The 11,229-nt window shown below is 48.0% G+C and overlaps 2 protein-coding genes across 2 annotated transcripts; both read left to right on the forward strand.

Moving 5' to 3' along the window:
* Positions 1–3,042: 3,042 nt before the first annotated feature.
* On the forward strand, positions 3,043–4,673 carry LOC309399648 (uncharacterized protein; the record flags this gene model as incomplete). Its single annotated transcript, XM_081967680.1, has 1 exon — positions 3,043–4,673. The coding sequence occupies one exon, from the start codon at positions 3,043–3,045 to the stop codon at positions 4,051–4,053; it is 1,011 nt and encodes a 336-aa protein (XP_081823806.1). The 3' UTR covers positions 4,054–4,673.
* A 2,838-nt stretch (positions 4,674–7,511) lies between these two features.
* LOC309399634 (uncharacterized protein) lies at positions 7,512–10,570 on the forward strand. Its single transcript, XM_081967657.1, has 2 exons — positions 7,512–7,620; positions 7,831–10,570. Exons 1-2 carry the CDS (start codon positions 7,605–7,607, stop codon positions 9,261–9,263), a joined length of 1,449 nt encoding a protein of 482 aa, XP_081823783.1. The 5' UTR covers positions 7,512–7,604; the 3' UTR covers positions 9,264–10,570.
* Positions 10,571–11,229: the final 659 nt, after the last annotated feature.

Below are 11,229 nucleotides of genomic sequence, written 5' to 3' on the forward strand. Positions count from 1 at the left end.
ATCTTTAGTCCTGCCACTTTGCCATATTCTACTAATTTTTGAATTAATTTCAGTCTGGATTCTAATGAGTCCTCTACAACAAATACTAAGTCATCGGCATAGGCTTGGGCCTTATATTCTTCATTTTTGAGTCCCTCTCAAATCCTAATTGAAGTAAGTGTTCCGTGGTTGAATCTAAGGCTAATTTGGCCTTTATTGTTGTGTGTGTGAAAGAGCTTCTCCTTGTCATTGTTTGATACCATCTATTCTATGTGGGTTTTGCAAATGTCCATACGGTGTAAGACCACCTCCAGATACCTGAAACTCTTTGTCAGTTGGATTCCCTCAATGGTCCCCTTGTCTTCCAGCAGAAACCCTCTCTAAGGCCAACAAAGGTTTGTGAGATACCAGCCATATTCTCAAAGGGCCTCTATCCTTTTAGCCTTAAACACCTGGCTTTTCTCCAGGCGCTGGGAGATCAGACAATGAGAAGTTGGCATGGATTGACGCCAATCTTTTAACAAGCCTCAGTGCCATGCAGGCGCCCTCTGGCTCATTAGAAGGCATCTTTACTGTGATAACTGACAGTAACTGTCAGTTTAGCCTGCATGGATGAGATCATAAAGCCACCAGAATTCTGTAAGTGATGACAGGCCTCCCATGGCATCCTACCAAAGGTCACCTGCTCTGCCTTTTATACATACACCAATGTCAAGCGAAGGTTTTAGGAGGTGAAAAAAAAATAAAGTTGCCCATTTCTCACAAAAGGCAGATTTTTGTATGTAGACTGCTTCTGTCAAGGGAAGCTCCACTATTAACGTAGCTCTGGATGAACTTCCCATCATGTTCCCTTTCTTTTGCCATGCTCTTTTGTGTTTTGTTCCATCATCCCAGGTGAGCTCCCTCCATGATTTCTGCTTAGGTGAGACACTGTCTCCTGCATCCCAAAGTAATCTGGCAAACCAGGACAGAAAAAAACCCTCTCTTTCTTGAACAACTTCTTTCACAACCAAATATTGCATAGCTTAGTGAAGCTGAACCCCCCCAAGGCACACGACCCTCTTCTGGTCCAATTCCAAATGTTGAGGAGTCCAGCAGTTAAAGGGACCCAGAAAGAAATCACCAATATGGGTCATATTGAAATGGCTTGATTTCCTGTTTCCTTTTCCCCACAATAATGGATTGGAATGAGAGGAAATTCACTAGCAGGAACCATTGGCAGGAGATTCTCCTCCTTAGGTCCTCTTTAAGTGGAGACGGTCTCCTTTTGTGCAAGAATTCCACATTCTTCTATCTAGAAAGAAGACTTTCCCTGCATCAAATAGAGGCCATGTCGTTGCTATTTAAAAACACACTTGAGTACATATGGAGAGTTTATTTATTTCTTTGGATTCTGCCTTTGTTATTTCTGCAAATGAGGCAGAGAAGAAGATGTGGAAGAAAAGGAAGGAGACTATTTGGAGCTCAGGGTTGGACTGAGGGGTCTTTGGAGCCCTCTGAGCCCCTCCCCCTTCCAGCCACGAGGACCCCTCCCTCCTCTCTTCCCCCAACAACAACCCTGTGAGGTGAGCTGGACTGAAAGAGCGTCTCTTGCTTTCTCCCCCGGTGCCTCCATCAGTGGACCCCTCTGGCTCCCCTTTATAGGCTGCTATAAGGTCTCCACCCCAGAAGAGCCCTGAACTCCCCCGGCCTCAATTGGGGGAAAGAGTGGGGAGAAAGACCCCAAAGATCAATGTGAGCCCTCCGCCCCCACCTCTGTGAGGAACCATAGCAACCACAAACACCGCGCAGGCGCCATATGGCTTGTTGTAGGAAGACGGACGCCCATTGGTCGCTCAGGGGAGGGTGGCGATTGGCAGGAGGACTGCTTGGGACCGGTCTCTGCAAAGGAACAGGCGGAACTTCTGGGGAAAAAAGGGCGTGAAGCCTCCACTTCCGGAAACAAAATGGGCAACTAGCGAGCTTCATGAATCGGCGAAAGAGGAGCCCGGATGGCGCAGTGGATGCTGGGAGTCGCAGTCCGGGAGCGTCTTTTTCAGAAGTGGAGGCTGCGCGAAAGGGGACTCAGCCGTCACCCGCCTCTCTCTCTCTCCCCCCTGCAGGAGGACGCAAGGATCCGCAGGGGGAAGGAAGTGCGCATGCGTACTGGTGCAGGTAGGACGCAGGGGACGCCGGGAGTTGCAGTCCAGGAAGTTCCCCGGGAGAAGGGAGACCTGTGAGCAAGGAGAGGCCGGGCGCCCGAGGTCTGGTCTGACGGGGAGACGCTGGGCGAGAGACCCGTGGGAGGCGGAGGCTTCGGCCTGGGCCTCCCCTGCAGGTAACGGGGCACAGCTGTGATCCGCCTCTCTCTCTCTCTCCCCTGCAGGAGGACGAAGGAGCCTGTCGGGGGAAGGAAGGAAGCGCCGCCTGAGAGCAGGGGATCCCTGTGCGGCTTCCCCGGGAGACGGCATGGAAAGGCAGGGAGGCTCCAGGGCTGCAGGAGGGATGAACCCAGGGGGATCCCAGAAAAGGCGGCTGCCTGGAGGGCGATGCGGGGACCAGGAAACGGGCGGAGACTCTGAGATGGTCCTGGAGGGCGGAGGGTCCTTCGGAAGACCCTGGAATCCCCAAAGGATCCAGGAGGAAGGAAGGAAATATCAGTGCCCAGAATGTGAAAAATCCTTCAAGAGTAATGGAAATCTTCAAAGACACCAAAGGATCCACACTGGAGAAAAACTTCATGAATGCCTGGAGTGTGAAAAGAGCTTCAGTCAGAGGAGCAGCCTTGATAAACATCAAAGAATCCACACAGGAGAAAAACCTCATAAATGCTTTGAATGTGCAAAGAGCTTCAGTGACAGGAGCGACCTTTATACACATCACAGGATCCACACAGGAGAAAAACCTCATAAATGCCTGGAATGCGGAAAGAGCTTCAGTCGGAGGAGCAGCCTTTATATACACCAAAGGATTCACACAGGAGAAAAACCTCATAAATGTCTGGAGTGTGGAAAGAGCTTCAGTCGGAGGAGCAGCCTTTATATACACCAAAGGATCCACACAGGAGAAAAACCTCATAAATGCATGGAGTGTGGAAAGAGCTTCAGTCAGAGGAGTGAACTTTATACACATCAAAGGATCCACACAGGAGAAAAACCTCATAAATGCCTGGAATGTGGAAAGAGCTTCAGTCGGAGGAGCAGCCTTTATAGACACCAAAGGATCCACACAGGAGAAAAACCTCATAAATGTCTGGAGTGTGGAAAGAGCTTCAGTGGGAGGAGCAGCCTTTATATACACCAAAGGATCCACACAGGAGAAAAACCTCATAAATGCCTGGAGTGTGGAAAGATCTTCAGTCAGAGGAGCAACCTTTATACACATCAAAGGATCCACACAGGAGAAAAACCTCATAAATGCCTGGAGTGTGGAAAGAGGTTCAATCAGAGGAGCCACCTTTATAAACATCAAAGGATCCACATAGGAGAAAAACCTCATAAATGTCTGGAATGTGGAAAGATCTTCAGTCAGAGGAGCAGCCTCTATAAACATAAAAGGATCCACACAGGAGAAAAATCTTATAAATGCCTGGAGTGTGGAAAGAGCTTCAGTCGGAGGAGCAGCCTTTATACACATCAAAGGATCCACACTGGAGAAAAACCTCATAAATGCCTGGAGTGTGGAAAGAGCTTCATGGAGCAGAGCAGCCTCTATAAACATAAAAGGATCCACACAGGAGAAAAACCTCATAAATGCCTGGAGTGTGGAAAGATCTTCAGTCAGAGGAGCCACCTTTATAAACATCAAATGATCCACACAGGAGAAAAACCTCATAAATGCCTGGAGTGTGGAAAGAGCTTCACTTCTAGCAGCGACCTTTATACACATCAAAGGATCCACACAGGAGAAAAACCTCATAAATGCCTGGAGTGTGGAAAGAGCTTCAGTCGGAGGAGCCACCTTTATAGACATCAAAGGATCCACTGGAGAGAGAAACCGAATATATGCCTGGAGGACGGAGGGTCCTTGGGAAGACCCTACATTTCCCAAAAGGATCCAGGGGGGAGAAGAGAAATATCAGTGCCCGGAATGTGAAAAATCTTACAAAACTAATGGACATCTTCAAAGACGTCTAACAATCCACACAGAAGAAAAACCTCATAAATGCCCGGATTGTGGAAAGAGCTTCAATCAGAGGAGCAGTCTCTATAAACATCAAAGGATCTCGAGTGTACAAGCTCTCAGTGTACCTACAAAGCAACAGAATAAGGACATTCATGATAATAATTGTAATAATTCCAATTGGAGGGTGGGTGAGTAAAGAAGATATTAAGAAGGGTAAATAATAACTGCCAAATACGGGACTGTCTCAGGCTGAATAACAAAGAAGGTTTTCAATTGTACATGCTGTTTCAACCTCCTGAAATTGTACTTTTTCAGAACAGACTTAGGTTCACTCATGATGCCGTTTCCCATGTGAATGTTCTTTTAATGCAATGCTCATTTCAGTTGTCATGCTTAATATTATGAGATGTTACTGTCCATGTCTTTGATGTAAATGCAACTTAGCAGGAAGATGTCTTCCATGCAATCAACTCTCTTTTTCTACTGTAGGGAGTATGAAATGAAACCCAATTTTGTGTGCTGGATTCCCTCTTTTCATTGATGGAAATCTCTTTGCTACAATCCTCTAATAAATTGCCTTTAAATAATCATCCCACTCAGATCCTGATTGAAGCAAGTGTTCCCTGGTTGAATCTAAGGCTAATTTGGCCTTTATTGTTGTGGGTGTGAAAGAGCTTCTCCCTATCATTGTTTGATACAATCTATTCCAGTGACGGCGAACCTATGGCACGCGTGCCACAGGTGACACGTGGAGCCATTTTTCAGGGTACGTGAGGCGCTGCCCTTTGAGCTGGCCAGCGCACATACGCACGCTGACAACCTGACTTTCATCATTTTTTAAAGCCATTTTTCGCCCTACCCAGGCACCAGAAGCTTTATAGGTGCCTGGGAAGGGCGAAAAGATCCCCCCTCCCCCCCCCCACGGAGGCCCTCCGGAGGCTTCATGAGCTTTCCTGAAGCCTCCGGAGCTCAAAAAAACAGCCCTACAGGCAAACCGGAAATTCAGGAACTAACTTCCGGTTTGCTTGGAGGTTCATTTTGACTGCTCCGGAGGCTTCAGAGAAGCGTTCTGAAGGTCCCTGAAGCCTCCGGAGGGCTTCCGGGGGTGTGGGGGAGGCTGTTTTCGCCCTCCCCGGGCTCCTATAAAGCCTCTGGAGTCTGGGGACGGCGAAAAAAGCATGCAAAAAATTGGGGGTGCGCCTGTAGTGCGCGCATGCGCACTGGGGGGGTCACGCATCGCATTATGGGTGCGGCACCCCAGCACACAACCCGCTGTGCTCCCTCCACTTATGGCACGCGAGCCCAAAAAGGTACGCCATCGCTGATCTATTCTATGTGGGTTTTGCAAATGTCCATACCATGTAAGACCAACTCAGGATACCTGAAACACTTTGTCAGTTGGATTCCCTCAATGGTCAACTCTCATTTTCTACTTTTTCTACTGTAGGGAGTATAAAATGAAACCCAGTTTTGTGTCCTGGATTCCCTCTTTTCATTGATGGAAATCTCTTTGCTACAATCCTCTAATAAATTGCCTTTAAATAATCATCCCACTCAGATCCCAATTGAAGCAAGTGTTCCCTGGTTGAATCTAAGGCTAATTTGGGCTTTATTGTTGTGGGTGTGAAAGAGCTTCTCCCTGTCATTGTTTGATACAATCTATTCTATGTGGGTTTTGCAAATGTCCATACGGTGTAAGACCACCTCCAGATACCTGAAACTCTTTGTCAGTTGGATTCCCTCAATGGTCCCCTTGTCTTCCAGCAGAAACCCTCTCTAAGGCCAACAAAGGTTTGTGAGATACCAGCCATATTCTCAAAGGGCCTCCACCCTTTTAGCCTTAAACACCTGGCTTTTCTCCAGGCGCTGCGAGATCAGACAATGAGAAGTTGGCATGGATTGACGCCAATCTTTTAACAAGCCTTTTAACAAGCCTCAGTGCCATGCAGGCACCCTCTGGCTCATTAGAAGGCATCTTTACTGTGATAACTGACAGTAACTGTCAGTTTAGCCTGCAGGGATGAGATCATAAAGCCACCAGAATTCTGTAAGTGATGACAGGCCTCCCGTGGAATCCTACCAAAGGTCACCAGCTCTGCCTTTTATACATATACCAATGTCAAGCGAAGGTTTTAGGAGGTGAAAAAAACAATAAAGTTGCCCATTTCTCACAAACGACAGATTTTTGTATGTAGACTGCCTCTGTCAACCGAATCTCCACTATTAACGTAGCTCTGGATGAACTTCCCATCGCATTCCCTTTCTTTTGCCATGCTCTTTTGTGTTTTGTTCCATCATCCCAGGTGAGCTCCCTCCATGATTTCTGCTTAGGTGAGACACTGTCTCCTGCATCCCAAAGTAATCCGGCAAACCAGGACAGAAAAAAACCCTCTCTTCCTTGAACAACTTCTTCCACAACCAAATATTGCATAGCTTAGTGAAGCTGAACCCCACAAGGCACACGACCCTCTTCTGGTCCAATTCCAACCAAGGAAGAAATCAACTTGGGTCATATTGAAATGGATTGATTTCCTGATTCCTTTTCCCCACAATAATGGATTGGAATGAGAGGAAATTCACTAGCAGGAACCATTGGCAGGAGATTCTCCTCCTTAGGTCCTCTTTAAGTGGAGACGGTCTCCTTTTGTGCAAGAATTCCACATTCTTCTATCTAGAAAGAAGAGTTTCCCTGCATCAAATAGAGGCCATGTCGTTGCTATTTAAAAACACACTTGAGTACATATTGAGAGTTTATTTATTTATTTGGATTCTGCCTTTGTTATTTCTGCAAATGAGGCAGAGAAGAAGATGTGGAATAAAAGAAAAGAGATTATTTGGAGCTCAGGGTTGGACTGAGGGGTCTTTGGAGCCCTCTGAGCCCCTCCCCCTTCCAGCCACGGTGACCCCTCCCTCCTCTCTTCCTCCAACAACAACCCTGTGAGGTGGGCTGGTCCAAAAGAGCGTCCCTTGCTTTCTCCCCCTGTGCCTCCATCACTGGGCGCCACTGGCTCCCCTTTATAGGCGGCTATAAGGTCTCTGCCCCAGAAGAGCCCCGGACCTCCCCGGCCTATATAGGGGGCAAAGAGGGGGGGAGAAGTACCCCAAAGATCAAAGGGAGCCCTCCGCCCCCACCTCCGCGGGGAACCATAGCAACCATCGACACCGCGCAGGCGCCATCTGGCTTGTTAAAGGAAGACGGACGCCCGTTGGTCGCTCAGGGGAGGGCGGCGATTGGCAGGAGGACTGCTTGGGACCGGTCTCTGCAAAGGAACAGGCGGAACTTCTGGGGAAGAAAGGGCGTGAAGCCTCCACTTCCGGAAACAAAATGGGCAACTAGCGAGCTTCATGAATCGGCGACACAGGAGCCCGGATGACGCAGGGGATGCTGGGAGTCGCAGTCTGGGAGCGTCTTTTTCCGAAGTGGAGGCTGCGGGAAAGAGGACGCAGCCGTCACCCGCCCCCCCCCTCTCTCTCCTCTCCTGCAGGAGGACGGAAAGATCCGGAGGGGGAAGGAAGTGCGCATGTGGACTGATGCAGGTAGGGCGCAGGGGACGCCGGGAGTTGCAGTCCAGAAAGTTCCCCTGGAGAAGGGAGACCTGTGAGCAAGGAGAGGCCGGGCGCCCGAGGTCTGGTCTGACGGGAGACGCTGGACGAGACACCCTTGGGAGGCGAAGGCTTCGGCCTGGGCCTCCCCTGCAGGTAACGGGGCACAGCCGTGATCCGCCTCTCTCTCTCTCTCCCCTGCAGGAGGACCAAGGAGCCCGTCGGGGGAAGGAAGGAAGCGCCGCCTGAGAGCAGGGGATCCCTGTGCGGCTTCCCCGGGAGACGGCGTGGAAAGGAAGGGAGGCTCCAGGGCTGCAGAAGGGATGAGCCCAGGGGGATCCCGGAAAAGGCGGCTGCCTGGAGTGCGATGCGGGGAACAGGAAAAGGGCGGAGACTCTGAGACGGTTCTGGAGGGCGGAGGGTCCTTCGGAACACCCCGGAATCCCCAAAGGATCCAGGAGGAAGGAAGGAAATATCAGTGCCCAGAATATGAAAAATCCTTCAAGAGAAATGGAAATCTTCAAAGACACCAAAGGATCCACACAGGAGAAAAAACTCATAAATGTCTGGAGTGTGGAAAGATCTTCAGTCAGAGGAGCAGCCTTTATAGACATCAAGGGATCCACACAGGAGAAAAACTTCATAAATGCCTGGAGTGTGGAAAGACCTTCAGTCGGAGGAGCAGCCTTTATACACATCAAAGGATCCACACGGGAGAAAAACCTCATAAATGCCTAGAGTGTGGAAAGATCTTCAGTCAGAGGAGCAACCTTTATACACATCAAAGGATCCACACAGGAGAAAAACTGCATAGATGCCTGGAGTGTGGAAAGATCTTCAGTCAGAGGAGCAGCCTTTATAGACATCAAAGGATCCACACAGGAGAAAAACCTCATAAATGCCTGGAGTGTGGACAGAGCTTCAGACATAGGGGCAACCTTTATACACATCAAAGGATCCACACAGGAGAAAAACTGCATAGATGCCTGGAGTGTGGAAAGATCTTCAGTCAGAGGAGCAACCTTTATAAACATCAAAGGATCCACACAGGAGAAAAACCTCATAAATGTCTGGAGTGTGGAAAGAGCTTCAGTCAGAGGAGCGACTTTTATAAACATCAAAGGATCCACACAGGAGAAAAACCTCATAAATGTCTGGAGTGTGGAAAGATCTTCAGTCAGAGGAGCAACCTTTATACACATCAAAGGATCCACACAGGAGAAAAACCTCATAAATGTCTGGAGTGTGGAAAGATCTTCGGTCAGAGGAGCAGCCTTTATACACATCAAAGGATCCACACAGGAGAAAAACCTCATAAATGTCTGGAGTGTGGAAAGATCTTCAGTCGGAGGAGCAGCCTTTTTAGACATCAAAGGATCCACACAGGAGAAAAACCTCATAAATGCCTGGAGTGTGGAAAGAGCTTCAGTCGGAGGAGCAGCCTTTATACACATCAAAGGATCCACACAGGAGAAAAACCTCATAAATGCCTGGAGTGTGGAAAGAGCTTCAGTCAGAGGAGCGGCCTTTATCAACATCAAAGGATCCACACAGGAGAAAAACCTCATAAATGCTTGAAGTGTGGAAGGAGCTTCAGTCGGAGGAGCAGCCTTTATAAACATCAAATGATGCATTGAGGATAGAAACAGAAGAAATACCTGGAGGGTGAACAGGTCTTCAGAAGTCCCTGGAGTCCCCAAAGGATCCAGGATGGAGCAATCCTCCCCCTCCTTATTTCTCATCACGCCCACACAATTGTATTGTCCATTTGTCCACTTCCCCAGTGCCCACTCCAGATGGGAGGACCTGACATTTAATTTGGCCTTCCTTGTTCCGGGTGTGAAAATGCCCCTCCCTGTCATTGTTTGATAAAATCTATGTGGGTTTTCCAAATGTGGGTACCATGTAAGACCCTCCCCAGACATCCGGCACTCTTGTCAGTTGGATTCCCTGAATGGTCCCCTTGTCTTCCAGTGGAAACCGCTACAAGGGACTCTCTGCCAGGTCCCATAGATCCCTATCGGACACTGCCGTTCTGGTTTGTGGGGGAGGCCTGGGTACATGCTTCACTTTATAACTGTTTTCCTGCCTATCTTGTACTTTGAATTTCCTTCTTGGGAAAGAAAGGGGGGAGGGAATGGATTGAGGGTCATCTTTTACGTTTCAGCATTAGACATTAGACGTAAGCAAGCGACGCCTGAAAACAGCAACCTATCGCTTTCTGAGTTGGCACTACTAAGGCCAACAAAGCTTTGGGAGATACTAGCCATATTCTCAGCATATAGGAGGAGAAGTACATTGGGGATTGTGCAGATTGAGGCAGGTGTATGTAGGAGATGGTCCTGTGCAGGTGCTCCTTAAAGAAGGTGGAGGTCAAAATACAGCCCTGGGAGACTTTTCTGAAAAAGATGGTTAGCACGCTTCATACAATTGCTGAATGAGAAACATCCTTTGTACTGTATTTTCCAAGTTCCTCATATTGCTTTCTTCAAAATGGAATCAAATGTCAATTTAAAATCAACGCAGGCTGCATGCAGTCATTCTCTCCCTGCCATTTTAATTTCTTTCGATTAAAAGAAAGTTTAGTCACAAATCAAAATTTATGCTCTGGATCAGTTTCAACCGATTTCACAGTAAATTGAGATTATTTGGTAAAAGTGTAGCCCTACTTTTGCCATAGTTCATTCCCCCTTTCCCCATGGGCCACCCACGGTCCATTATGTCCATCAACAACTTTTGTTCATTTTGTTATGGGAAGAAAGCAGCCATGCTGGGAAATCTGGTTGGGATGTCCTTGCGGTGGGAGTAATTTCTCACGGGAAGTAAAAATGCTTGGATGCCACTGCCCCCCCTTCTTTACCCAGGTGGGAGTGAAGCAGAATATAGGTGATAGTTCTAGTCAGTCTTGACATGCTGATCCCCCCTCAAGAAAGATGGACCTAAAACAACAATAAACATACATTCAAATTATTACTTGATTATCTGTGTTTTCAGGTGGACAAAGAAGCTCCCTTGCTTCTCTCAAATTCAGGTAATCATGTTCTTTTCATCTCCACACCAAAATTGATGCCTGAGTTTGGAGATTGAGACTTGATTTAAAATGATCAACCAGCTGGGTGTTCTCATTTTCCCCTGCTTCCCTTTCCTTAGAAGGGGCCAAATGGGCACCCTGATAAATTGGCTGCAAATAGAGGGAAGATTTCCCAGAGTCCAGGAGCCCTTCGGACACCAACCTACCTCTTGGAGATTTCCCAGAGCCCTTCTGAAGTCTGACTAACCTCTTGGAGGGCATCTTCACTCTGATACCTGGCAGTTTAGCCTGCATGGATGAGGTCATGAAGCCTCAGAATTCTCTAAGAGATGACAGGCCTCCCTTGGCATCCTACCAAAGGTCACCTGCTCCACCTTTTACAAGTACACCAATGTCAAGAAATTGTGTGCAGGAGGTGACCAAATCAATCACTGAATTTCCCCATTTCTCACAAAAGGCAGATTTTTGTATGTAGACTGCCTCTGTCAAGGGAAGCTTCATTCATTAATGTAGCTCTGGATGAGCTTCCCTTTCTTTTGCCATGCTCTTTTGTGTTTTGTTCCATCATCCCA

The sequence above is a fragment of the Natrix helvetica genome (assembly GCF_964273705.1).
Source record: "Natrix helvetica genome assembly, chromosome: 15".
NCBI lineage: Eukaryota > Metazoa > Chordata > Lepidosauria > Squamata > Natricidae > Natrix > Natrix helvetica.